The sequence below is a fragment of the Scleropages formosus genome, chromosome 6, assembly GCF_900964775.1.
Source record: "Scleropages formosus chromosome 6, fSclFor1.1, whole genome shotgun sequence".
Lineage (NCBI taxonomy): Eukaryota > Metazoa > Chordata > Actinopteri > Osteoglossiformes > Osteoglossidae > Scleropages > Scleropages formosus.
Window position 1 is genome coordinate 17175569 of NC_041811.1, and position 27806 is coordinate 17203374.

At 45.8% G+C, this 27806-nt stretch overlaps 1 protein-coding gene across 4 annotated transcripts; it reads left to right on the forward strand.

The window, feature by feature from the left end:
• The first annotated feature begins 588 nt into the window (after window positions 1-588).
• Window positions 589-27545, forward strand: ark2ca (arkadia (RNF111) C-terminal like ring finger ubiquitin ligase 2Ca). 4 transcript variants are annotated; one of them, XM_018736628.1, is made up of 8 exons: window positions 589-956; window positions 19470-19779; window positions 20103-20228; window positions 20650-20779; window positions 22646-22750; window positions 23527-23622; window positions 24748-24851; window positions 26067-26267. In XM_018736628.1, exons 1-8 carry the CDS (start codon window positions 896-898, stop codon window positions 26182-26184), a joined length of 1050 nt encoding a protein of 349 aa, XP_018592144.1. In that variant the 5' UTR covers window positions 589-895; the 3' UTR covers window positions 26185-26267. The 4 variants fall into 4 exon arrangements, 3 of the variants coding, with proteins under 3 accessions (XP_018592144.1, XP_018592142.2, XP_018592143.2); XM_018736626.2 differs by lacking the exon at window positions 24748-24851 and having other exon boundaries at window positions 26067-27545; XM_018736627.2 differs by lacking the exons at window positions 22646-22750; window positions 24748-24851 and having other exon boundaries at window positions 26067-27545.
• The last annotated feature ends 261 nt before the right edge of the window (window positions 27546-27806 follow it).

Sequence of the window (27806 nt, forward strand, 5' to 3'; positions counted from 1 at the left end):
GTGTCGCTGATTTCGAGAGCGCTCAAGAGCCCGGTGGCTCCTCGTTACGCTCTCTGGGAAACGGATGCTAACAGAGGGTGAGAAGGATCGCCGCTCCGGTCGTTAGACGATTCTTTTTAACCCGTCTCCGAATTTGTCCAAGACCACGTCGCCCAAAGGGAGAAGGGCCTCAGAGCAGTGACCGATGCGAGCGATGAGCAGATGACAGACGGCAAGGGAGCCGTCTCTGGGCCCACAAAGAGGTCAGCAGGGACACTCCAAACGCTTTCTTTCATTTAAACAGCCTCGCTGTTTCTTACATGGGAACATTTTGCCCCTAAATATTTATGTATCCTTTGCTGTGTTTTGTTAACTGAAACAAATCGTAATACAGTCGCTTTTGCAAAAAAAAATGACATAAGCAAAAGTGGGCTCCCGAAATTCCAAATCCAACGAAACATATTCGACAACCGTGCATAAAAAAAACTGATCTCAGCATTTTGTACAAAATATAAATGTATAAAAACCACGTATTCTCGGAGACTTCTTTCTCGTCAAGTGCGTTACTACTCGCGCACGGCGCTGCGTCTCTGCGCGCAGCACAACCGACTTTATTGCACGGTTTATCTCGATAGGGAGAAAAACGCTGGGTCGTACGCGCGAGCTCGTCGCCGTCTCCTCTCCGATTGGCTGCGTCAGGTTCTCTCCAGAAGCCAGTGGTTGGCTGAGGCGTCTGTGATTGGCTCAGAGAACAGTCCCCTCGCTCGGGCCACCGGCGATTGGCCCGCGCGCTCTTTGTTTGCGAGGCAGCCGAAGGAGTCTGGCCCACATTTGAATGTACTGGGAGTCGGGAAGGGAGACCGTTTCCATGGGCCATCTGTTCCGCACACTGGAGCGCTAACAAAGGATCCCCAGGATGGTGTTAGTGCATGTCGGATATCTGGTTCTTCCTGTGTTTGGCTCTGTGAGAAATAGAGGTATTGTTTATTATTATTATTATTATTATTATTATTCTTATTATTTTTTTAAAAAAAATTCACTTCTCGTAGTTTAATTTCATCATGTCTGTTCTGACTGAGGCGATCCAGCGGTAGCTGGTTAGTTTAGCTTGCGAGGCTAAAACCCCCGTTTGCGCTGGATTAGCGCGTTAGCTCGTTCGCTCAGCGCCGGGGTAGCGCTTGCGTTATGCCTGTCGCCCGTCCCGTCCGCGTGGAGCTGCGCTAACCTCTCCGCTTAATTCCAGTTTACCACGCTCGTGTGCAGTTCAGTTGGAGCTTTCGCACAGTTTTCCACCTGCGCCCGAAGAAGTTCCCTAAGCAGCAGGTGTATCGATTAATTTAATCATGTCTGCATTTTTGCATTTTTAGTAGTCAGTCAGTGTTCCCGCGTTAGCCTACGTTATTCAGTAAGTGCTTGCTAATTTCGGATGTAAAATTCACTAAGAGATTAATGATTAAAGGCTTAACGATTTGTGTTTGCTTTGATGTTGTGCCTTTTTCTAAATTGTTTATGCGCTACACAGTTTGAGATGGAGGAGACTGACAGATGGATCTGAGTGTTGTAGCTAAATAAAGGGGAGGGGGGGGGGGGGACAAAATGTTAAGCGATCCTCTATGGCAGCAAAAAATACCACCTTGTTTTTTTTTTTTTTTTAGTGTAGCCGGAGGACTTGAGTGGTTTCCTTTAAGTTTCCATCCAGAATTACTGTGGCATTAAGATGCCCCGGGGTGCCTCAGGGACCACTTGGCGGGTTCATCGCAACTTGATTAGCCAGAATTAGCAGGAAAACAGGTTCCACTTTCTGATCATATCTGTGTTATATAAGAAATGTGACATGCAGATCTGAGTCCTGCAGCAGTACCGGTGATTTCATTGTGCCTTTATTTCTGTTTCTCCCTCCCACCCCCCCTCCCTGTTCCATAGTATGAAGGCTGGCTCTACATTCTGCATTTATCAGATCTTTGTCCCCCCCCCCTCTCCATTGTGTAGCTAATGATCATCTGCTGGCTGTGTGCTGTGGCCTCTGCCTGTACTCTGCATCTAGCTGTATTGTGAACCCCCCTCCTCATTCTCCTCTTTCCATCAGAAGACGACATTGGCATTAAAATGAAAAAAAACCTCACTCATGCAGTATCCTTCTGTGTAACAGACTAAAAAAAAAACAAAAAAAAAAAAAAGAACAAGCAATATAACCTTCGATAGAAAACCTTTTGTCTTTTTTTCTGTCAAGTTGCTGTATACTAAATAACCCATTGTAGCAATAGAAATTAAAACGAATGTCATTGTGTACCTCCCATCCAGTCTTGATAGACTAGTTACATTATGCTGTAAATTCTTGTAAAGTGGATACATTTTGCCTTGATTCGATTATAGCTGGGCTTGATCGAACACCAGGATTTTTTGTCTCCATTTTTTCCCCCCTTTAAAGGTGCATTGTATCAATATGATTTTATACTTGGCAAGGAGCCGGTGATTTCTGGTCGTACTTGACCGTATTCGAACTCTCTGTTGCATTAAAACTGACGTTGCTTCCTTGCCGATATTTTCTGGTCATAGCTGAAGGTGTTAAAGCCTAAATTGTTTTTAAATTTAAATCAGTTCTTTGTAATTCTTGAGCTGGTACACTGCACCTGCTTTAACGGTTAAACAGCCGATCATAATCCTGTCCATGTGTTACGACCCTTTGTTCTGTCAAAATTTAATGAAACTACAGCTGCCTATTGTGTTTGGCTAGACCAAACCCCAAACAATTTGCCCGCAACAATTCTTTCCCTCGTGGCTCATTGCAATGCAAATCTTGCGCCTATCACAAAAGTACAAAATGCTATCCATTTCACAGGGATGTTTATTTCCTGCACTGCTATAGAAATCCTTTCTAGAATAAAAAAAAAATGTCTTATTCTTTGGTTGTGGTTCTCTACCTTTTGTTCTTGTATTAGAATTTTAATGCATGGTCATGTTATTATTTTTGTTTTACATTGAATAGCAAATTCCAATGTAATCTTTCTGTAGAAAAGATGTACCCTGCTGTACTGTAATGTGCTGTAGCATACACATCTGCTCATTGGATGCTGCTTTTGTTCTGTTAACCCTATACGGAGCATGGTGGGCCTTGCCTTTGATCTTTTTTTGCATGGAATTTATAATTATTATTACACAGTTCCACATATACTAATATTTTCCAATAAAGAATATAGTATTTTTCCTAATCTTCAGTGTGCTTCTTGCTGATTTCCATTTATTGTCTTACCCCCCTGCTGTGACAAAGATAGACTATTTCCTCATATTCTCCATCATGGGGCCTGAATGAGCTGATATTTGCAGTCATCTCTGGTGATTGTGCTGAGGCACTTGAAGGTGCAGTGTCCTGTCTTTTGTTTTCTTTTCCTTTTTTTTTCTTTTTAATAAAACAAAAAATGCCAGTCTGAGGAAAAACAAACAAAAAAAAAATCTGCCTCTTGCAGCTTGATAAGAAAACAAGAAACCACTTAAGCATCTGTTCATTGCCTCACAATCAGTTCAAATTTCCATTGTACCTTTTTCCTTTCATTGTACCTTTCCTATTGTGTTACTAGCTCACCAGGTTACCCTCTCTGTGCTTTTACCATCATGAGCCTGATTTCAGAGTTCCTTTATTTGTTTAAAATTACCTGTTTTTGTCAAATGTAGAATTGTTATGCTTGGTAATGGTCTGAGTGTGTAAGAATTGATGTCAAAGTACTTATACTTGAGCTAAATACACATTGTATTGTAGTCACGAGACCTTAACGGTGTGGGTAGCGGTGACGTTCGTACGCAAAGCATGTAAAACTGCACCTTGAAGTCTCTCGATCTGACAAACAAAAGCACTGATGCAAATGCAATGCAGACATCGCCGGTTTCTGTAGCTCCACATCTCTTCACCTATGTCTGTAATGCATACAATTTAAGTTTATGTTCATGTTGTTGTGGGGGTTAGGCCGTTTCTGCGCCTGGGACTACACGATGTCACGCGCAGAGTTCGTGAAACACGTGCTTTAGTTAACAGCAAGACTACAACAACGCTAAAGCAACAGCGACGTAGCCACCGTTCATACCAGTTGACTGTGGTAGCTTAGTTCTCGTCCTCAATTTGATGTTTTATGAATATTTTGATGCATCAGACAGTAAGAGAATATTAATAGGATATTTGGGGATTTGCGATTTTAATCGATGTTATGCTCAGTGGTGGTATTTGCAAGGCAACGGTAGAAGGAATTGCAGTCAGAATCATCTGCTTTGTATTCAAAACGCTTTTGCCCTCTATGAGCTTGATTCAAGTACATACACAGTTTTGCGTTGACCGTTTCTTGCTTTATTTATCAGTAAAGTCTTCGGTGGGTGTTGTGCTGTGGCCGTATGTCCAAGCCGCAGTGTCAGTGTGCATAAATGTAGGATTTAAAGGGTGCAGGTTAGACCTTTTTTGTGGAGAGCACATTTATGCACAGCGCGTAATGTCCTTACAATGTAGTATGTGTAAGGTAGGGTAGAATATAAATACATAGCAGAGATGTACGAGGTTTTCCAAATAGCTGTAGCACTAATAACTAGAGTATTGATCTGTAGCAACCAATGAGACAGGCATTAAATATAGGATTTTTTCTAATGTGCTCAGTTGCCATGAGCTTCACAAGATTCTGCGAGCTACACTCACAGAGCCTAAATGCCAAGATGACATTAAGATTGTGATATTTTTCAGCACATCTACAAACCACGCCTATTTTAAATACTCTACTAATACTTCATGCAGTGTCTGTCCTTGCTATAACTGGGCAAAGAAATCCAGCAGTTGCTCAGTAACTGTAAGAACAAGGTGTAAGTTTGTGAGATAAGCCAAGTACACGGAGAATGAGAACATGATCTGAGAGGATACATACGAAGAATGTCTTCTCTTGGACCAGAAAGTTCGTTCGTTAGTGCTGAAGCTTTCACGTTAAGTATTGACCGATGTTACCAACTTGCTTTGACCACCATCAGCGTCAAGATGATGTTCGGTAGCAGAGTGCCGAGCCGAAGTTACGCGAGCTGTCAGGAGTGTTGACCGACCGTCAAATGGACGCCGGACGGGTGCAAACTTGTTATTAGTCTCAGACTCCTGTGCAGCAAACGGACGAAATGAGCGCCGTGGACAAAATGCCAGCAGTGACTGCAACGGCACCATCCATTTTACAAAGGATCACTGTCAGCAAGTGATCTGTGAAGTAGCAAATAAGCCACAGTACACATGTAGACCGTCCTAAGTGCTGTCTATGGTGAAGCAGCGTTTTGTTTAAGAAGTATCTCAGTGCAGTGTAGTAACGGTGACCTCGAGGTACAACCATATTTCAAGTTATTTTAGTCTTAAAATTTTAATTTCTAAGCCTGTGTCGTCTCAAACGTATTTTTTTTTCGAAACCGCTCGCTTGTTGACGACGATTTCGGTGAGATTTAAAGGATTTGCACAGTTACTTCCATTTCCATCTCGAAAATTGATTTGACCAGAACGTTTTTTCACCCACTTCACTTCTGGTTTTACTTACTGCTGCGGTACTATTCGATCGAGGGACTCGCCCTCAATTGTTCCGGTACGAATTAGCCAACTGGCGTAAATGAGTGAATGTGAGTTGCTTAGTTAGTGTACGACTGTTAACATGGTAAGTGATTATGGAGAGAGCGGTCAGGTTAATAAAGAAATAATAATAATAATAATAGCAATACTGCATTTGACAGCAGGTAGTCAGTGTGGTACTTGGAGCCGCCGCTTTGCACTCGGCAGAACCGTCACCTGTAGCACCTTTGAGAAAGGTATTTACCCTGCACTGAATTACTAAAGAAAAACCCCAGCTGCATAAATGCGGAAATACGCATCAGCTAAATTAATAAATAATAGTAAAGACAAATTTATTCCCAGTTTTGGTAGAGAAGTTGACATATTTATTTTCGAGTCTTTTTGAGTCTCTCAGACCGCCCCATTTTCCCTGTCTTGTTTCTGGTTGTTTTCTGGTCTTATTTGCGACGTCATAAACGTCCTTAGCGTAAATATTATAACGACTCGAGTGGAAATTAAAATCGAAATGTTAATGAGTCATGACCTTATTAGCTAGCAGCGACTTCCCGCCCTGCCAGACCCACAACAGGCGAGATGAATATGATCACTGAGGCCACGTGCGATCCTCCGTAGTCCTTGAGAAATTTTATTGACGAATACTCTGAAGTGTGCGAAGGCTTTGCTTCCCAGTTTACAGGGAAGTTAAACAGTAATGCACTGGCTGATCTTGACGAGGACTCCTGCCTGGCCACGGTAATCAGATTAAGGAGCTAAACTAAGGTCTGCAATGCAAGCATGCCAATGTGGACAGGTGTCCGAATAAATGTTAACATTTTAGAGGGAAACTCTATTCGTGACATTTCAGGGTTTATGCTTAGCCTCAGGGGGCGCGGTGGGTTGGACCGGGTCCTGCTCTCCGGTGGGTCTGGGGTTCGAGTCCCGCTGGGGGTGCCTTGCGATGGACTGGCGTCCCGTCCTGGGTGCGTCCCCTCCCCCTCCGGCCTTACGCCCTGAGTTGCCGGGTAGGCTCCGGTTCCCCGCGACCCCGTATGGGACAAGCGGTTCTGAAAATGTGCGTGTGCTTAGCCTCATGTGAGTATGCAGTTTCACCCCGAAGTGTAGTGTGCCACAAATGATACCCGATGTGACGTGTGATACAAAGAATTCTCCATCGGTTTCTTCCGTCTCGCGTTTTGCAAACATGTTACTAAACTGACAAATAATGTGATGTTCCTTGTGAATAAACCCAGGCGATTTTGTTCAAGTCCTGCACTTAGGAGACATGAGTGAATTAGATGCTACGTTGAGTGAATTGTATGCCCGCACTCTCTATAAAGCCAGACCCGTGAAACATCTGGAAGCAGATTGATTCCTAACATGGTGTTCCCCGCCCGGGGTTGCAGCTAGGAATTCTGCCCTACGAATAACAATAAGAGCTGGTGGATTTTTGAGGGCCTTCTTCAAATGCGGGCCCCTAGAATCGTCACCACCATTCATCCCGCTAGCGATGGCCCTGTCCCCACCACTGCGCTCGGGTGAAGTTCGTGGCATAGCGTCTTTGTTGCGGTACTGGCGGCGTCTGACATAATGGGTGAGGAGCATGGCGGCCCAGTGGCTATCGTAGTTCTTGGACCGTTTTCTCGATTATGGCTTCCTATCCGGCTACGTCTGACGCGAGTTTGCATGTCGATCACGCGTTCACGTATGTTTCCTCCCTCAGCACAGAAGACATGCATGGCGGAAGGCGAAGGTCAACCACTTGTAATCCCTTCCGTGAACTGATTTTGTCCAGACAGCGCTTACACAACCCTACCCAACGCGGTGGGATATGGTGTACGGTGCCTTCTGACAGCATCTCCTGAGCTGTCATCAATGCGCGAGTGGACGCTCTGCGAGGTTTTCTTCGGGACACCCGGGTATCGTATCGGAGTGGCCAAGCGTGCGCAGAACTCGCAGTAGTTGTCCATGGGTATGACCTAATACTTCTGCCATTTCCTTCCTGACAGAACCGAATGGAAAAGATCACGTAAGAGTATTTCCGTTTACAGCCGCTGCTGGACATTATTAGTCGTTAAAAGTGACCCTGCCTTTTGCTGCTTGTATTTTTTTAAGGTATGCCGTCGGTGTCCTTCAGCGCTGTCACACCGCGGCTCCCGCTACCTGTCACTTCAGAGCGCCAGAGGCGCCGAGCAGGCCGGCGTACGTGCGACTCGAATGCGAGCGCGTGGGATTGACATCATACGCGCGTCACCGCTTCTCCTGACACGCAGCAACAGGAAGCGGCTCGATTTGACACAGCGCTTTGAATGCATTTTCCCCGACTGCGTTTCTTTGTTGCTATTGTCTGAGCTTAAGAGGAAATTGAGAAAAAGAAAAAGAAAAGCATACACCAGTGACCACGACAGCAAAATTCACTGTAAACGTCTATAAATAAAATAATTCCGCAGCGGGATGAGCGCCCATGGATGCGCAGAACAAATCTCGGCTCTCTCTCTCACTGCAGGATTTTTAATACGACTTTTAAACACTGGCTACCACGCATTTTACATTTAAGCCGGGCTTCATCCCTGTCACCGGGGGTAATGACTTATTTCGGCGGAGCCACCCACCCTCCCTCATTCGATTTGCATAATTTGATTTTCCCAGCGGTGAGCTAACCCAAACTCGGCTGCGCTATCATCCGTATCCACGGCCTGTACTGCGGGACACCGTGCCGTAAGGGTCTGGTGGGGAGCAAAGTGTACCTACCGCCTTACATTCACATTTACATCTGTTCACGCGGCCTGCGCTGTTCCCCAGCGTGCCGCGGTGAACTTGTCGCCGGTTCCGCAACGCTGTAGGTCCTAGAGGGCATCGTGGGGCTTTAGCACCGAGGCCTCGCATTTGTGCGCAATGGGTGTGTGTGTTTCAGCGGGGGATGCAAGTGGGAGCGCTCCACTCATCTCTGTTTTAGGAGAGTGCTGATGTAGGGCTACATTTCCCACAGGAGAGGGCTACAGGAATATCCTGACGTCGCTTTGACGGCGGGGCGTGTTCTGTAGCCTGCGCGCTCTAATTGGAGAATCCGCTGTGCTGCCCGACCGCAGAGAGAGGTATGCACTTCACGGGGGGCGAAGATGTCACGCTCCCAATCGGGCCGACTACAACTGCCTGGCAATGAGAGTCGCTTGCGTGTGAGGTCAGGGAAAAGCAATGGCATTCCCAGAATGCACCCCTTCGGCGCTCCCCCCCCCCCCCCCCCCCCCCCCCCCCAACTCCCATTCCCCAACCCCCAACCCCAGGTTTGGAGAATGGGGGTTGGGGAGGAAGCGCTGAAGGCAGTATCTTACTAGTTTATTTTTCAGGTGTGTTGTGTGAAACCAGTGCAGGTGAACTTGGATTAATCAGTGCTGCCTTGAGGAGACCGTGCATTTCGTGTGGAAGGTCATGGGTTTATGGATGGCTTCAGGGTTTCATTCGCTCCGCATAATAAATGCATTTGTTTCTGCTGATGGAATAAAACCACCGGGTGATTTAGGCAGAACGTATTGATTACCCTTAGACAAAAGGCTGGGTTCATGCTGCCTATTTGCCTGCTTCTGCTGTCAGTATGCTTTTTGCTCTAGATGGATAAGTAATGAACTCGGAAATATGAATTTAGTGTTGTTTGGGCCCAGCGGGTAGTGTAGTCATAAAAGCTGCGTCCTTCCTCTGGAAGGACCCAGGTTCAAATCTCACCTCCTCGCTGCAGTACCCTTGATCAAGGTACCCACCCGGAATCGATACGGTAACGTTTCCCTGCTGTATAAATGGGTAAATCATCATAAGTAACGTTTTAGTTTGCTTTGGAGAAAAGCATAATCAAAACAAGTGTTTGAACTGAGATGTTCTGCTAAACACAATTGACCGGGTCCTGCTCTCCGATGGGTGTGGGGTTCGAGTCCCGCTTGGGGTGCCTTGCGATGGACTGGCGTCCCATCCTGGGTGTGTCCCCTCCCCCTCCGGCCTTACGCACTGTGTTACCGGGTTAGGCTCCAGCTCCCCTCGAACTCGCATAGGACGAGCGGTTTCAGATAGGTGTGTGTGTGTGTGTGCTAAACACAAAAGGTAGATGCATTATGTTTAGCTGATCTTTTTCTCCAAAGCAACTTACAATATTACTTACAACTACAGTATTTACCCATTTACAGAGGTGGGTGATTTTACTTGAGCAGTTTAGGGCAAGTACCTTGCACGAAGGTACTGCGGCTAGAGGGGGAAATTGATTCTGCAATCTTTGGGTCCAAAGGCAGCAGCTCTAACCACTATACTACCGGTTCTCCCATTTTTATTGTGCCCCAAATATTTTTCATCATGTATTTCAGATTTTTTATTATGTTATTCTGAGCTAAGAATGACAGAATTTATAAAAGAACTATGTGCAGACTGTCAAATATGTTTTCATACACATATACATACATACTATATATACTATAGTTAATGTCACCTGTGTCTCTGAAAATGTCTAGTTTCCCATTTACATTTATCCATTTAGCAGGTGCTTTTCTCCAAAGCAACGTGCATCTCAGAAAACAGCACAAAAAGTGCATTACACCAACACATGAGTTATTTCTTAACAATAAATACACTACATTCAAGTAGGATATACCGTCCTGAAATCACACACACATTTTCTGAACCGCTTGTCCCATATGGGGTCATGGGGAACCAGAGCCTACCCGGCAACACAGGGCGTAGGGCCGGAGGGGGAGGGGGCACTCAGGACGGGACACCAGTCCGCCGCAAGGCATCCCAAGCGGGACTGGAACCTCAGACCCACTAGAGAGCAGGACCTCGGTCCAACCCACTGTGCCACCATGCCCCCTGTGTCCTGAAATCAGTGTGTGTCAATATGTAAATAGTTTGGCAATTGGAACTGAAATGCTCCACCTTTTCTTGTTTACCAATATCCGCCACAAATTGCTAAATAAGGAGAAAGTCAGTCAAACAGGCACGATATCGCAATTCTTTTGAACTTGAGTTCAGTTCTGTCAGTTCCCGTGCACAGCACATGCTTTAACACATACTTCTTGTGTACATTCACAACACCTGTGGCGTACTTTATGTTTTTGCAAAATGCTGCTTTTTTGCAAACCTTACTTGGAAATGGTAAAATGCCGCGAATAAACACCTCTAACACAATGCAAATGCAGGCTTAAAGAGCCCATTCGATGTCGTTATTTTTCACGGGCCGTTTTAGTTGCCTTTTAGGGTGTCGGCGTACAGATCTTTTAGATGTGCGCGCACATTTCTGCTGGATGCTCATGCAAAATGCTGAATACAACTCTCATGGCATCAACCTGCTTCGTCTTAAATCATAAGCCAGTCTGGCAGATTATCCATCCCGAGCAAAGAGCACCTCCCTCCCCGACTGCTATGAGATATTGTGCTATTTCTGCTGTAAGACAAACAGTTGCATCCATCGTGGCTGTGGTAAATTCCCCCTTTTGTCATATAGCAGTGTCCATATAATAATTTAATGACAGTTTGATTGTGGCGCACCAGCGTTCGTTGCCGGTTGCTGGGGTGCCAGAAATATCTGGGTCATCAGTAGTGTGTGAAGTCGACCGATAATGCATTGGATATGCCGTCATAAAGGTTTCTTCTCCCCAAGGTTCTTGGCGGTGCATTGTGACTCAGGTTGATGCTACGGCGCTTAAAAAATAATACGAATGATACTGCGCGGGAGCGGTGATGGATTTTGTGTTAAAACAGTACCATTTTTAATCATATGCAACAGAGCAACTTTTTGCGTTGCGGCGATGCCTGATGCTATCTTAAATTCCCTATGTACGTTTACATTTACATTTATTCATTCAGCTCACTCTCTTCTCCAAAGCGGCGCACGTCTCAGAGGAAAATACAATGAGTGTATCACATCGTGACATATTTAAAACAACAACGTAGTCGTTCCTCTCAACTTAAAACAGTAAAACTGTAAATTTGCTACAAAACTGCAGACGGATGCAGTAATTTATTTAATTTCTGTTTTTTTTTTTGGTGGGGGTTTGCAGTCAATACTAAATCTGCATACATATTGGATGTTTATATGACATTTTGAGTACAGACGAATCCCGACTTACGACGGGGTTACGTTCCGATAAACCCATCGTAAGTCGAAAATATCGTTAAGTTGAAAATGCATTTAATGCACCTAACCTACTGAACATCATTGCTTCTTAGTCTTCTTATTGAGTTATTAGTTATATTTAAATAGGGGCGCGGCGGCAAGGTGGCGCAGAGGGCTTGATGGGGGCCTGCTCTTTCGTGGATCTGGGCTTTGAGTCTTGCTTGGGGTGCCTTGTGATGGACTGGCGTCCCGTCCAGGGTGCGTCCCCTCCCCCTCCAGCCTTTTGCCCCGTGTTGCCGGGTTAGGCTCTGCTTTGCCGCAACCCTGCTTGGGACAAGTGGTTTCAGACAGTGTGTGCCTATTTTTTTGGTTTAATTCTCTCCACTTAGTTAATAAATGCAACCCTCAGCAGGGATATGTGGTCTGAAAGACGCAAGACCTTCTTTCAAGAATGACGTCACGTTTATCTACCGATCTCGCGATCCCGAAGACAACGCCCTGCGCAGGAACAGCTGCGCTGTACGCTGGGAGGCCGTTGCAGCTTGTCTGAGATATTTGCCATGATCTTCAGACGTCGGTAAAAGCGAAAGTTTGACACGCGAGAAATTACGCTGAGAGACCGCGCAGCATCTGTTTAACTGGCGAAGCGCACGAAACAAAAATAGGAATAAATATTAGTGTTTAATCAAATTAGCATTAATCACTCATTAGCGTACAATTTCAAACACGCGCTTAATAATTAACTGGAACGCTCAGTGATGTAAATCCATGTTAAACGCTCTTAAAAGCACTCCCCCGCGGGTGCTGACCCCACGCGAGTTCGCGTCGTTTTCCACGCCAGAAAGGAGGTTTCCCGTTAATGAACCAGGGATCCGTTGGCACGCATCGCTCAAACAAGAGGGGAGCGTCATTATGAGCCCCCACCGCGTGCCGCGCATCGACAGCGAGCCGTTAGAACCGTTAACCACCTTCCCGACAAGGGCTACGCCGGCCTTGTCATAAATGAGCGTTCGCGCAGCGTCTCGGATGTGCCGTGGATGCGAAACCCGGCGCGTCTCAGACAGTCGGTTAGGGCTATGAATGTGGGCTAATTAAATATTTAGCGTGTGTCTGTTATCGAGGAGAGAGGGAACCGCATCACATTTGCATCTGATCCATTCATTATTAACACGTTCCTCTAAGCTCGGGGGATGCGAGGCGCTTCGTCGTGGCCCGACTCCAAAAGAGTAGTAGCCTCGGCTAATTTTCTGCTCCAGTTATGCTGGCTGCCATTTTCTATATAAAACGACATCTTGAATCAAACGCCCAAAATCTTCTTCAAGCGAAAGCCATAACTGGGCAGATGTGTTAAAACCGAGAGTGCAGACGGACAGCGAAGCGCATTTATAAATTAACAAGGGAGGGGGAACCTATTTAGGATATTATTCCCTAAATAAGGGCAGGCGCCGCTCTGCAGGTGGCTAAGTGGTTTAAGGGGCATGGATTTGTCACTGGACTGTTACCAGATCGAGTCCCATTCCCTGCCGGATAGCTGCGGTACCACGGAGCGAGGGCAGTTTAAAAAAAAAGAAAAAATCAAAACTGAAGCCGTAAAAATGGGTCACTGTATTTCGCTTCGGATAAGCGTCAGCTCAACCACAGCGTCATTCTTTTTCTGAAAAATTTCGAAATTTTCTCCTATATTTGCTTCCGCGGCAACCACACCAGCCGAAATGAAGGAGAGCGAGAAAACACGAAACGTTCGTGTTCATTAGTTAAAAATATTTTTTAGTCTTTGCCTTCCCCTGGGCCTGGCTGCGGTGGCACGTATTTTCAATAAATGTGCCGCCGCCAAGATGTGCCAGATGCTTAGTAACACTACTGGAATCGCAGTAGTCATGCAGGGAGCACAGCGAAGAACCTTCTTATTAAAAATAATCTCCACTGACTCTTGAGCTCATTTGTTCCCAACTTCTGCAGGGTCGGAGAACTTGCCGAGGTGATTTGTTAACGCGCCGGAAGTGTGATTTGCCTTTAATTGGTACAAACTTAATTTGATACGGGCGAGATGACATTTGAACAGCAGGGAGGAACTGGTTTGCGTCACTCGGTTTACGGGCTCATTAAAAAAATATTAATTGTGACTCTAAACTCTAGGCCTATTACTGGATGCGGTGGTTGTAAGCACTTCCAGACACAAGCCATACATGGCAAGAAGAGAAATACAGACTAGATTAGTAAATAATGTAGAATATTGTGCTTGGAGGGAAAAACGATAATTCGCATGCAAAAATCAGTTCTAGTAATGCCGTTCCTTTACACTTAATCTTACCCTGGACAACGTTTCACCAGTTGGCGAGGTCATTTATCGGAGCTGTTCCCGTTGTGTACCTTGCTAAAGGGCGTGTTTCTACAGCGGCCTCTTTCCGAGACGTGAACCTCCAGCGTTTGCGCGTTCGATTCTGACCGACCGCGCTGTCCGTGGGTCGGCACGGACAGGGTTCGGCTCGTCGAAATGCGTTTCCACAATTCACGCAACCCTCCCTCCCCTACGTACGGACTCCGGGATCCCGTAGTTTAGGCACGGAATCCAAATAAGACAAAAACGTAGGAACAATACCTGAAATATGATGCTGTTATTGTTTTACCGCAAATGACCATGAAAATAATTTGTGCTGCTGTCGTGCTGAAAAAGAGCTGAAGCACACAGCCCTGTCCCCCCCCCCCCCCCACCGCGATATCCCAGCACCGTATTCCAAACACTGTGCTGTTATTAATCTTTTTTCATTTTATGAAATGGATTGTAGGAAATAGATGAAAGTGAGTTCTATTACTGTAAGTGGAGAATAATGGATTTGTCTTTATCATTCCACAGTCACATCCACTTTCCATTCTACCCCTCATTTTGATTCCTGAATGCGGCAGTATTTTGGCATTTTGCTTTTTCCGTAACGTGCCTCCAGGTTTCTCCAGCTAATTTAATCCTCTTCTCTTCTTAGCTCGGTTGTTCTTGTACTTGGGCTCTCTGTACCGCTACAGTAATCAGAGTCATTTCACTGTATTGGTTCATATATTAGTGTGCCAAACTTTACCCTAGGAAAGGAAGAGCTGATTAAGGCTAAACATGCTCAACTGTCAATCAGGCTCTGGCACATGCCAAAAAGATGGCCTCGGAGACAGCTGCGTGAGCATCTCGCTATTTACGAGTCATAATTGAGGAGCTGAAGCGCTTTGACAAGGAGCCTCATCTCACGACAGAGAGCTCCTGGAGTGCCGCAGAGCACCGCACTGCAAACGTCTGCGCAGTCCGCCCCATCCACTTGGAGCGGCAGCAGGGAAACGCTCGCGATTTACCGGCCGGATGAAACGCATCTTGTCCATCGATAGCGCCGAAGGTAAATGACATGGCCTGTACCGTGGTCCCATGGGGAGGCACCAGAATGCATTGCCGGAATCACAATGCACTTCAGATGTTAAGAAATTTTCAATGTTTCTTCCCCTTTTGGCAGTCCAGCTTATTATAGACAGGCAGAAGTTAGGCTTATATCATCCCATATTGGAATTACATGATAATAGGAGGGTGGTTGATATTAACAGGGAGGGGGGTAGCTTAGGTAGGGGCGCGGTGGTGCAGCGGGTTTGGCCGGGTCCTGCTCTCTGGTGGGTGTGGGGTTCGAGTCTCGCTGGGGGTGCCTTGCGATGGACCGGCGTCCCATCCTGGGTGTGTCCCCTCCCCCTCCAGCCCTGCACCCTGTGTTGCCGGGTTAGGCTCCGGCTCACCGCGACCCCGCTCGGGACAAGTGCTTTTAGTCAACGTGTGTGGGTAGTAGCTTAGTGTTAAATAGTTTCAGTGACCTTTAACTGTTGTGCTAGCGGTTCCAGAGACTCGCCTTGTATAAATGAATGCGCGCCCTGGTTGTGTGCACCGTGACAACGCCAGTAAGTGGCAAACAAAAGAAATGTATCGGCTGCTCAGGATTCACGGTTCCCTGAATGGTTCAAAGCACACTGTGATTAGTTATGTGACAAATACGGTGCCACACTCACATGTAATCCCCCCAGGATGTTGTCTGAAATATCATCCCCATATACCCAACAATATTCCGACATTCATTCGGACGCACGTAACGTTTGCTTCCATATAACGCACCGGCTAATATATAGAGCGTCACGTCTTTGTGGTTTTTACTTATGCTTCGTGTACGCTTCACGGTGACCTTTTGTTTATACTTCTTTCACGCCATGCGGCGCATTTGGTCGAAATAGTTTTTCCTATTAAATTCGGAACGCTTCCTCGAACGGCCCCGCCAGACTGATGAGACTGCGACTACAATTAAATGACGCGTAAGTGAAAGATGGCTGAAATGTAGTAAGCGCCGTCACAGTCAGCTGAGAAAGGCCATTTCTTTAACCAAACAGGGCATATTAGAGGCGGTCGTCCTCCGCGATGTTTACGTTTCAGATGCGTAAACAGCTTTTGAAATATTCACTCCAGCGTTTTGCTTTAATACTACAGGCCGCCGAGGGAACGTCAAGTGTACTACAGTTGCGAGGACTAGAGTGTGATATAAAGTGGTTGGGAATATGGCCAGCAGGGCTCATAAACCAACAGAGAGCCTGACAGTACTTTCCACTCCAGTGACTATGCAAACGTGTCTTCCGTGTCTGTAAGGGTCAGCAGTTTTTTTTCTGTCTTCAAGCAATATTAAATATAGCTCTTAAGGCTGTAAGCCATCAGTGATGAAAATCTCTCTCTTTTAAGAAGGATTTTGAAAAATTGTCACAACTGAACTGATCTTCAGTTATCTATCGTTGCAATTAATTTTATCATAGCAAATTTGAAAACTGCATTAATGTAAGCTCCTGGACCCGTGTCCCATCCAGGGTTTACCCTCGACTGGCCTTGCACCCTGTGCTTTTGGGATAGGCTCCGGACCATTGTGACCCCAACTCAAACAAGCTCTTATTGATCGTCAGTAAAGTTAGTGATTTATGTAAGGTGATGTATAAATCGAGAGTATATAATAAAGGGTGCAATGGTGTGTTTTGTGCACAGGGAGTTCAATAATCCAACTGGCTGTACCCAAATCTACTAGGAATAACACATCTTCGTCTTCAGCCCATCAAAATGAGCAGCTGGTGCAATTCACTTATAACAATAGTCCTCCTAAGAAGAATTACTTTGCAATTTAAGAATAACAAAGAAAGCCGCACATGGTTTTTCCTCTTTCACCATATGTATAATTTCATCAAGCATCATTCCTATGACATTTTCTCTTTCTGCTATTCACCGGAGCCACGGGATGTGTCTTTCTATTTACTTCTTGATCAGCTGGCAATTTCTGAAAATACATTTTGGCAAGGAAAACACAAAGGCTTTGAGGTATATCAGAAAAGGTACATCAAATTCCTGCTCGAAGACCAGTCGTCTAAGGATACTGGCAGAGAACAATGCTGTTTTTTCTTTTGAATAACACTGGATTGGGGCAGCAGCACGGGGAACTAGTCTGAGACGCATTCGTTATAGATTGTCATGGACCGACATCGCACTGCTTCAGCAATAACTTAATTGTATAAACGGATCACAGAATGGAAAAGACACATTCACACAGACCGACCCCGACCCCCCCTCTCCCCATCTTCAGCCCCACACAACGTGTTGATGCAATTGACTGCCGCTCCTTATCCATGATGGGGAGATACAGACTCTTTGTTTCTGCGCAGACTCTGGTTTGTCGTTTCTGTCACAGCGCAGCCTTCCCAGACTCCTCTGGCACTTTTCTGCACTAACCACCGAGGAGCTAAAATGAGCGCTGCTGGAGCAACCTGCTCATTCCTCCTCGGCTCCACTGCAGTAATAGATATTGATTATTTAACCGAAGACCAGCGCGTGCTGGTGCTGAATGGGCACATTAGACGAAGCTTTACTCTTCGGTCGCCCAGAGCTTCAGCGCACAGATGTCTGGGAGGGATTGTCATGGATGGCTTAATCACCCATATCGAGCCTGACGACCTCGTTGGCTGCTTTGACCTTATGAAGCAATCACAAGCAGTCAATAGGTGGATTGCAAAGAGGCCGGGTTTGGAAAAAGCCGGGCATAAATGTGTTGTGGATCACTGCTCACCATAGGAGGAGCCTCAGACGCAATGGCCAAAGTCCCTTTTGAACTGAGCTATTGATTTCTTGCAACGGGAGGAATCATATCAATTATAAACTTGTGTGTGTGTGTGTGTGTGTGTGTGTGTCAAAGGGAGTGCGCATATGAAAATTACCCAGAGGTAAATATCGACACTGCAGGGTGACTTTTGGTGTGGATGACCGTGGGCGGAATTGCTTTCCTAAGCATTTGCCAAATCAGTGCTCTCTCTCTACTGCCAGCAGTGACGTTCTCAAAGTCTTTATTTGCATTCGCACTGGGTGCGTATTAACACCCGCGTAAAGAGTCTGCGTAAAGCATTGGAGCTCCTCGAATCACGTTGCGGCGCGTTGACCGAAAACTGGCTGAAAACGAAACTTTTTCTCTGCGGACTGTCAGAAGATAACACAACACAGAATCTCTTACTGCTAAGTCCATTCAAGGTACAATCAGGACGCCTTGCGAGCGCGGCGTGGTAAAAGAGGGAATATATTCAGCCCCACTCGTCTGTTGAAACCCCCATTAATCACACTGAAACCACGATGCATATTTTATAATTAGTGTGCTACAGCAGCCCCTTCCGAGTGGACCAGTCTACATCCTCTTTGATTTTTTGCTCTACTGACTCTTTCACATTGATGATTAACAGTAACAGCAGGTAGGGCTGCAATGAGCTCTGCTTCATTTCATAAAATAAATTATGTTAGATTAAAACAGCAGGAATGCCGATTGAGAGCTAATGGGAGTTATTGATCAAAAAAATGACAGATTCCATATTTTATCGGGGGAGCAACTGCATGTGATAAACCAAAGAGGGCTGGCTAGTGTTTCAGGAACAACAGCCTTGACAAGTGATGCATAAAACTAAATAGGCATCAGGAAGTATAGTGGTTAAAGACTAATCTGAAGGTTGCCATTCAAGTCCGAAAAGTCGACCTGCTGCTCCATCCTTGAGCGGAACATTTAACTCTAACTGCTTCAGTAAAATATCCAGCTGTGTAAGCGACTGAAATTTAGAAGCTGCTTCGGATCAAAGTCTCAGATGAGCAAAGAAATAATACATACGGTGTATCTACTTTCATATCAGAGACTGTCTGAAAACTAGTGTGTGGCGGAAAACATTAGATGTATGGATCTAGCGCGCTAGAGAGATGAGTAGACGTTATTGCGGGTAAGTAGCGACTTGGACACAAAATTTCACGTGGTGATTAATTTAATGCAAACTAATTGGGGTTTGAATCCATTTGGCATGTCGGCCGGTCTGCGGTACTGCAACAGCAGTGATGACAACAGAATCAACAAGCACGGTCATAGTGTAGTTGGCAGCCACCCAGGCACCTGTCAGCTGTCCCTGCTTCTTGGTCCAGGAGGCCTCACACACTTTAAAGTGCTCACTGTGGGGAAACACAGCGAGATCATGTTTGCCGCTGAGGTTGTCAGATGACCACAGAGGTGAGAAGCCATGTACCTTCCTGGACCTTGAATGAGACAGACCAACAACATCAGTAACATTTAACACGCCAGTCCCACTTAGCGAGGCATGACATGTGTGCAACATCATGCACGTTTAGACAGACACATGTACTTATAGGCAAATGATCAGCCTAGCATATTGAATGATTTGCCAGTAAAATCATACTAGATGAGCCCAAGGTCCTTGTGTTGTTGAGAAACACTAGACGGACTGCATAGTATGGGTTGGTTCCAGTTGTTTGATGTTTCTTTTTTATTGCTCTTCCAGGGGCTCATTTCAACAGGCATCAGCACAGCCATGCTACCTCCTGCCGGCATTTCCACCTGGGCCCCCAAGCCCAGATGCCCACCGACTTCCCGGTACCCCATCCAGGCCAGTCGCAACCGGGCATGACGCCCCATCTGCCCCCCGCACACCAGCATGCCACGCAGCTCCATCAGCCCCTTGCACCCCTGCCAGCCCCGCAGTTCCAGGACGTTCCAGGACCCCCTTTCCTACCTCAAGCCTTACACCAGCAATACCTCATCCAGCAGCAGCTCCTGGAGGCGCAGCACCGTCGGATCCTCCCCCACTCCAGGTACCACTCCAGCGACACCGTGCATTCTCCTAGCATGGTACATCACTCAGTGGAGTAGTTACCTTATTTTTTAATGGCAAGCCCTTCGCAACACATGGAACATCAGCACTCCTCTGAACACGTGGTGAGGGCTGAAGAAGAGAAAAGGTGAAAAATGTACAGATGTGTGAACATCCATCATTTTACTTAGAATGAAGAGTTGAAGGTCTAATCCTTTTCAGCCTGTTCCTCGCATTGTGCATGTTAAAGCATAGTCTTACACAGTATGGCCTGCTTGCAAAATCATTGTACTTCTAACATTTTCACGCCTTTTTTCTGCGTAGACGAACACAGGAGCGAGTCCCCATTCACCCGCACCGCCTGCGCTCTGGCTACGACTACGCCCCATCGCTGCACGTCCCTCAGCCAATGGCTCAGCAGCCTCGCTACCTAGCGGAAGGCACAGACTGGTAATTTAGATCGCTAAAAATGAACATTACTTTAAAACAACAACCAAGAGCTGCTGTGTGTAGACCAGAAAACCTTATATTAAAAGAAAAAAAATGTCTAATTTATTTGACATTTGTCTGGAGCACAGAGGCTCCTGAATAATGTAGCTGGCGATATTTTTGCGAGCCAAGCAGTACATGTGCGCAGGCATCCCACGGTTTTGTACAAGTATTATTTATTTTTTATTTTCTCTGCCATAAAAGTGACTATACATAGCAGATATGAAGTAAATGAATCATTCTTCATGAATATTCAGCTGCAGGGCTGCTTAACAGCTCTTTTCTATGTGCCAGATGAACTTGTGCAAGTCAGATTGTATCTCTTGGGCAAAACCTTCAAAGTAAATAAATTGAAATAATGAACAACCACTCTTTCCATCAGGGATCTAAGTGTGGATGCAGGTCTGTCTCACCATCAGTATCAAGTCCAGCAACTCCCGCAGCACTATCAGCATTACCTGGCTTCTCCCAGGATGCACCACTTCCCGCGGAACAACTCATCAGCACAAGTGGTAGGCTTCTCTCTATACTTTGGGATCCTGTTTTAAAGACCATGCTGACATTTTGACATTTCTGGCCATGCGACTAGGAGCATGAATTTCTGATTTCACTTGTGTCCTCCAAAAAGAAGCAAAGAACAGCGTATGTAATGAAGTAAAAACAAATAATACATTTTTAGTTCTGAATTAAATTGTATTTATGTTACCGCAGTTGAGATTTTTGTGTTCTAGGATGGCTAAGGGACAAATCATATTTTAATTCTTAAATGCTTTGCAAAATATCCAAAAATCTGTAAAAAAATTTCATGAATTCACATTTAAGTCTGTATAATCACACATCGAGAGTTTTTATTTGGGTGAAAGGGGAACCTCCATTATGCATTTAGTTTCTTCAGTTGATGCTCTTAACATTCATCACAGCTCAGAGATGATTATTAAGGATTATAAATCTATACACTTAGACTTATATAGCAGGGTTCCATACAACTAAAAACTTCTACAATGACTTAAGGAAATATAGGCTCTTTTGTCGTATAGTAAGGTTATTATTCAGTACAATGGCATTTTTGCATGTTGCGTGATAATTTTATTTCCACATCAGGTGCTTTATTCTGTACAATGGCTTATAGCAGATGTTAGATAAACACCTGGTGTCCCAAATTCAAAATCTTTATGTCCATCAGTGCTGCTAGTCTGGCTATTTCCCATCAGTTGAATAATACAATCATACTTATTTCATGAAAGCTCTGTGTGTGAGTGACAGAGAGTGTGTTCCTCTGATGTATGGATGAGTGACCCATTGTAAGTAGTGTATCTAGCAGTGTAAGTCACCGCGGTGAATAAGGTGTGTGGACTGATAACACTACATAGAGTTCAGTGGAAGTTGCTTTGGAGAAAAGCATCTGCTAAATAAATAAATCAATGTAAATGTAAGCTATATATTGTATTTCTTAATTGCTACTTCTTATCCCATCAACAGTCTCAAGCAATCACAACTATCGATTAAAGTAAATTTAATATGACATCTGAAATAGCATATTCAGTTCTATTATTACCATGAATTAATTTAGCTCATAATTTCCTCTGAAGTTTACAATGTTGAGACACTTACAATGATTTACCCATTCATACATCTGGGTAAATTTTGTTGAAACAATTCAGGGTTAGTACAGCAGAAGATGGAGTTTGAGCCTGTGTCCTTTCAGTGCTTATAAAAATGAGCTATAAACATAGAAAAATTAATGCAAATATATATATATATATATATATATCATATATACAGTTTGAATAACATGAATTATACATTAATGTAAATAATGTCAGCCTTATGATGAACTGAAGACCATTTGATATCAAGCACTCTAATAGCAGAGCGTCTGCATGTTTTTGCAGAATGAGATATATGGGCAGTGATCCAGAGAATTCTAGTTATTTACATAATAAAATCCTGTGGCTAATAATGAATGAATGAATGAATGAATGAGTGAATGAATGAATGCATGAAAATGTAACTTTGAAAGACAATCTTGAAATGGTGTTTTTTACTGTAAATATTTTGACATTTGTTATTATTATCATGCATAAAAATGCTTTTTATTTGAATATTTTTAATAAAATTTAGAATACATAATTTTTGTCAGGGAACTGATTCTTTTCATAAGAAATAATGGATATTTGACCACCGCCTATAATGGGAATTCACCTTATGCGGCGATTTCACGGAAGGAAATATCCCCGTTATGTGAGGAATGGGTGTACATAATAAGACAGGCGAAGATGTGAGAACTGCAATACAGAACGGAGGCTGCAGAAAAACTTTAACTTCTATCTCTCTCTCAGAGAAGGTTTTCAGAAAAACCCTTTTCACATTCCTCACAGGTCGTCCACGAGATCCGAAACTACCCATATCCCCAGTTACACCTTCTCGCTCTGCAAGGCCTGAACCCCTCACGGCACGCGTCTGCAGTGCGGGAGAGCTACGAGGTACAGCGTGTGCTTCTCTCCATGTCCTAAGGCACCATGACTGCTTTTTTTGTGAAAGTGGATGACAGGCACACAGTGGTCAAATCACCGCTTTCCACTGACCCTCTTATGCGTCAGCCTGTGATTGTTCCCTGGGGCCTGGTTAATTGTGATTGTTTTGTTTGCTTTTTGTTTGTTCCGGTAAAATCCGCATTTGTCATGCCCTCTCGAGGACGTGCGATCCGGTGACGGCAGCTGCCCGAACGTGTCAGTGTTGGTTGGTCAAGCTACCCGAACCTTTCAGCAAAAATGCATCCTGAAATTTATGATATTCCTTCCAGGCATTGTTTGCCATGATCTTGGAGCAAAATAGGTCGACGGCATCGGTCGTGCGGCGTTACACGCTGTTTAATTGACAAAAGTCCTTTGATCCTTGTTTATGTGTTTCAAGAACAGTCGCCGTTATCCCAAGCAGCATGCCCTGAGCCTAAAATAAAAACAATATATTATTATCCAGATAATAGGAGGCGTAATTACGGAGCATTGCTGATGTGCACGTTGTTTGGAAATACGTCAAGGAGAGTTTTAACAACTCTTCCGTTCCTTATCAAAGAGCTACAGTACGCAGAGAGAAAACATCCAAACCGAGAAAAATCCTTGACAGGCCGTACCGTCCCTTGTTGTCGGAAATTTGTTTCAGCTTCTTTTTATAGCTGGAATGGTATTTTTAAGGACTGTGTGCACGACTGAGAAAATTCCCTTTCTCTTCCCTGCCCGCATTTTCTTGGGAACTGAAGGAATTGTTACAGCTGGAGGACAGGCTAGGAAGCGTGAACCGTGGAGCCGTGCAGACCACCATCGAGAGGTTTACGTTCCCTCACAAGTACAAGAAGGTAAGAGGGTGAAAAGTTTGAATTTCTCACCTGTTTTTTTTTTTTTTTTTTTTTTTTGCCACAAGGCATTTGGTTTGAGCAGCAATCCAGCCACCAGGTCTTCCCAGTTCTTCTGCAGCGTTTCTGATGTGGGGCACTGTAGTTCGGCCCGTACAAGCATTGCCCGGGTTGTTCGGCCGTACTCAAATTTTTACCGGTAGCGTAAGCAGCAGAAACACGGTGTCCTTCTGAAATCGGGCCTCCCCAGTTACTTGCTCATCACGTGGGATCGTCTGTCCGGAGAGCTGGGCGCAATTCCAGCAAAATGAGTCGCCGGGTCCGAACGGCCGAAACGTCCCTGTCGGGTCCAAGCCCTTCCTCCGTCGCTCCGTGCCGTCCTTATTATCGCGCAGGGTGGCATACTCCTACAGCCTGCTTTTGAACAAGGAGCAATTTGAAGTCTCGGTGGAGTGTATAATTAGAACGTCAAAAATACTTGATCATATGTGTCTGAGGAGCGGCGGTCCAGCTGCCTCCTGCAGGGAAGAACCTGGCTGATCCATAATGGTTGCTTTCTGACCGAAAGAGTGAATTTCAGAACGGTTCTTTTGGCACCTTCCAGTTAGTCGCACCTAACTGCCCTGCTATTTAAATACTGGAATTGCACCGATGGCTTTTCATACTTTTTCCATCTCGTTGTCCTACGATTCACCGTTTTAATTTCTTTGACTAAGAAAGCACTCAGGGTGAGCTACCTTCGTGATTAATATTTCAATGTCATGAGCTTTTTTGTTGATGTAATTGGAAACGGTGTTTATGGCACAAATACGCAGCAATAGCCACCAAAAATAGAACTTATATCTTTAGTAGGCTGTTGTTTTCTCACTAATGGTTTTTAACATCCTGGCAATAATCTCTTCATTTCCATATAAAATCTACCAGAGTTTGAAATAGTGGTGTTATATTAATGGAGCATTTATGAATTCACAGCAACGTGACCTAGATGTTAGCTTTTCTTTATTTATTTCGAAAATTATTGAAAGATTAAGGTAGTATGACGGTGATTTGTAGTTTTTTTTTAATGCTCTCAGATCGCGTAAGAGTCCTGCCTCGGATAATCCGCGCCGTAATTTGACTTCCCCACAGAGGAGACCCCAGGACCTGAAAATAGCCACCGACGAGGAGGAGTCCGACGTAGACGAGAAGTGCACAATCTGCCTGTCGATGCTGGAAGACGGAGAGGATGTCAGGTAGCTCGCCCTTTTAGAGGCCTGCGGTGCCCCACGATGGCACCCCCGCACCGGCCTCTGCAAGGATTCGCTTGCGTTTCAAATGCGGGAACGCGTCGGCTTTCTCGCACGGCAACTGTCGGCCCGGTGGGGAGACGTGCCCTGTGCAGCCCCCTGGAGGACGTCGCACGTCAAGTGTCACGCGACACAGGTGTGCCGCTGACAGCTAAGCGGATGTGAGACGGAGTAAGAAGGGGCGCAGGGAAGAGGGCTGACCGGCCGCGACCGCGATCCCGCCTCCTCTCCCGGCTGCGTGTGAGCCCGGCATGCGTCTGTCTCGGACGGCCTCGCGTGGGGCGGGGGGAAGGGCATGCTGTAAAATAATAAGTCCCCCTTTACTCTTTCTCGGGGCGTACTATAGTACCTCATGGCAGCTGAAGATGCCCTGCCGAGCTGCGTTTCCGTAGTTTCTAATGTTCCTTTTCCGTGTTTCACGGAACAGAATGTTTACTATCCCGCCACTTTCTTTATATCCTTTGTCTGGGCGGTTTGTCTTTCCCTATTTTTAACCTTGCAGATGCCCCTGCCTGCCTGATTACTAAGTTAAATACTCAAAAATTCTAAGCATATGCCTGTTAAATCCCCATATAGCCTAATCTTTTCCTGATTTAGACACCGAACATTTTTTTATAAATCCGCAGTTCACACACACACACACACATCTTCTGAACCGCTTGTCCCATACGGGGTCGCGGGGAACCGGAGCCTAACCTGGCAACTCAGGGCGTAAGGCTGGAGGGGGGAAGGGACACACCCAGGACGGGACACCAGTCTGTCGCAAGGCACCCCAAGCGGGATTCGAACCCCAGACCCACCGGAGAGCAGGACCCGGTCCGACCCACTATCCGCAGTTCATTGGCGGCATTTTCCACTGATTTCTGACTTTACCTCTGCCGTCGTCACCATATTGCTGTCCTGTCGCGTATGAACCGTTACAGTTCCACTTTACTAAGCTGACGTTCTCCCCTTACAATGCGAGGTTTGTACACGACGCTCCTCACGGTTGTTTGCCCACTTATAAAGACGGGTAACTTTCTTGCTCAAGACCGCTGTAGCAGGAGCAGGAGGCTGTGACCTTCAAACCGCAAGGCGGTGGCTACGCTCACTACGCCTCCATTTCATACGAGCAGGGCTGCGGGCCTTACAACGCACTCTTTTATCTTTTGTTTCCTCCAGGAGATTACCCTGCATGCACCTCTTCCATCAGGCGTGTGTGGACCAGTGGCTGGCCACCAGCAGGAAGTGCCCCATCTGTCGGGTGGACATCGAGACCCAGCTGACGCCCGACAGCTGATGTTTCACCTCCTCCTTCCAGCACCCGCTACCGTCCCGACAGAGGGCCTGGTCCCACCGCGCCTCTCCCTCCCCCTCCCCCTCCCCCTCCGCACCCCCGTCCTCGGGCGCTTTGCCAAATGTTTCCGGTCTTCGCCACTTCTGACCCTGCCTTCTGAGCCAGCTGCAGACCTCTGCAAGGGGAAAAAAGAGAGAAGGCGGAAAAGCACACTCATTACAAGCAAAAAAAAGGGAAAGATTGGAAAAAAAGAGTGTTAGAACAGAGAAGGGTTGTCGCCGAACGGAGACGGCATCTACGTCGCGAGGATACGTGTAGCCGAACGGTTCGTGTCCGGTGGGAGCGAGATTCCCCGAGGACACGGTGAGTAGCGCATCCTTTCTTATAGCCATTTCATTACGGAGGCTCTTAGCAAGAAATCCACGGCATCCGGTCCTCGGTCCGTACGGGAATTGAGCTTATACCTCTACATTTCCTGCCGGAAAGCATAACGCGCAGAGAAAAACAACGAAAACAACAGATAGCTGCTCATTCTTTGCCTAATGAGTATTTGTAGCCGAGGTATGACTGCAAGCGGTTTAGCGTTTCGAAGCTTCTCTTTTTTATCCGCGCGAGACGTTTTCACGGAGCTTTTAGGCCGGAAATGGCTACTGCTTCTTGCAATATTGTATTAGCTTAAGCCTCGCGGTGTCTATGCGGCACGCGCCGCGCTTACGCGTGAGTCCAGGCGTTTTCGCGCGAGGCGAACTCGAGACGTGCACGCGAGCCGAGACCAAGGCACCGAAGAGCACGCGTGCATCTCACGCTAAGTCGAGAAGGGGTCTAGAGGTGGGGACGGCGGAGCAGTTCTCCGTGCCGTGAAGTCCTTGCGGAAATCAAATGCCAAATATACACGGAAAAGGTCTTAACCCCAGTCATACACAGTAAATGAGTGCGGCGATCTGCAGACTAAGATTACCTGCACGCTTCCATGGCAACAGGGAGACGGTCGCCGTGGCGACGTGCACTTGTCACGCGCTCTTTCGGCACCTCCGTATGGTAGAGCAGCGCCCTCAAAATGCATGCGGTCGTGTTGGCTTGGGCTGTTTCGTTAGCGTGAAATGACGAGGGGTTGTCTGTGCATGAATTAGTTACCCGAGAAATGTGAGTTTCTTTTTCAACCGACAAACAGTAAAAGAAAAAAGAAAAAAAAAAAAAAGCTAGCACGATGTAAATGGCTTCCACAGACATGAAGTAGTGTTTTCATCCTGCCATTTCGGTGACCGCTGGTGGAACTCCTTTTTGTGACGTATACCTAACTGCCTAAAGAAAAAGCACATGTGATAGATAGAGCAACAACCTTTTTTTTTTTTTTTTTTTTTCCTTTCTTTCTTTCTGTTGGTTTTTTTGATGTGCTGTGTAGAAACATCCAGTGTTTTGGAAAGAGTGATGAGCTAGTGCGTGACTCGTGTTTCCGTGTAACAGATCTTCCCCGTGGTTGCTATGCTGTATTGCTAGAACAACAATGTAGAATGTCCTTTGATGGAAGCAGTATCCTCTTTATATCACACATGGCCAGTATGGGCGCGGGCCACGGGAACGGAGGCCGTGGGGGGAACTAAAAAGCCATCAGTCGAAGAAAACCG

What these genes read in the sequence shown, in the direction of transcription:
- ark2ca (XM_018736626.2), top strand. Translation starts at nt 896, where the DNA reads ATGGTGTTAGTGCATGTCGGATATCTGGTTCTTCCTGTGTTTGGCTCT. An exon ending in TGGCTCTGTGAGAAATAGAG is followed by an intron (nt 957 to 19,469) that starts GTATTGTTTATT and finishes TTGCTCTTCCAG; the next exon opens with GGGCTCATTTCAACAGGCAT. An exon ending in ACAACTCATCAGCACAAGTG is followed by an intron (nt 20,780 to 22,645) that starts GTAGGCTTCTCT and finishes CATTCCTCACAG; the next exon opens with GTCGTCCACGAGATCCGAAA.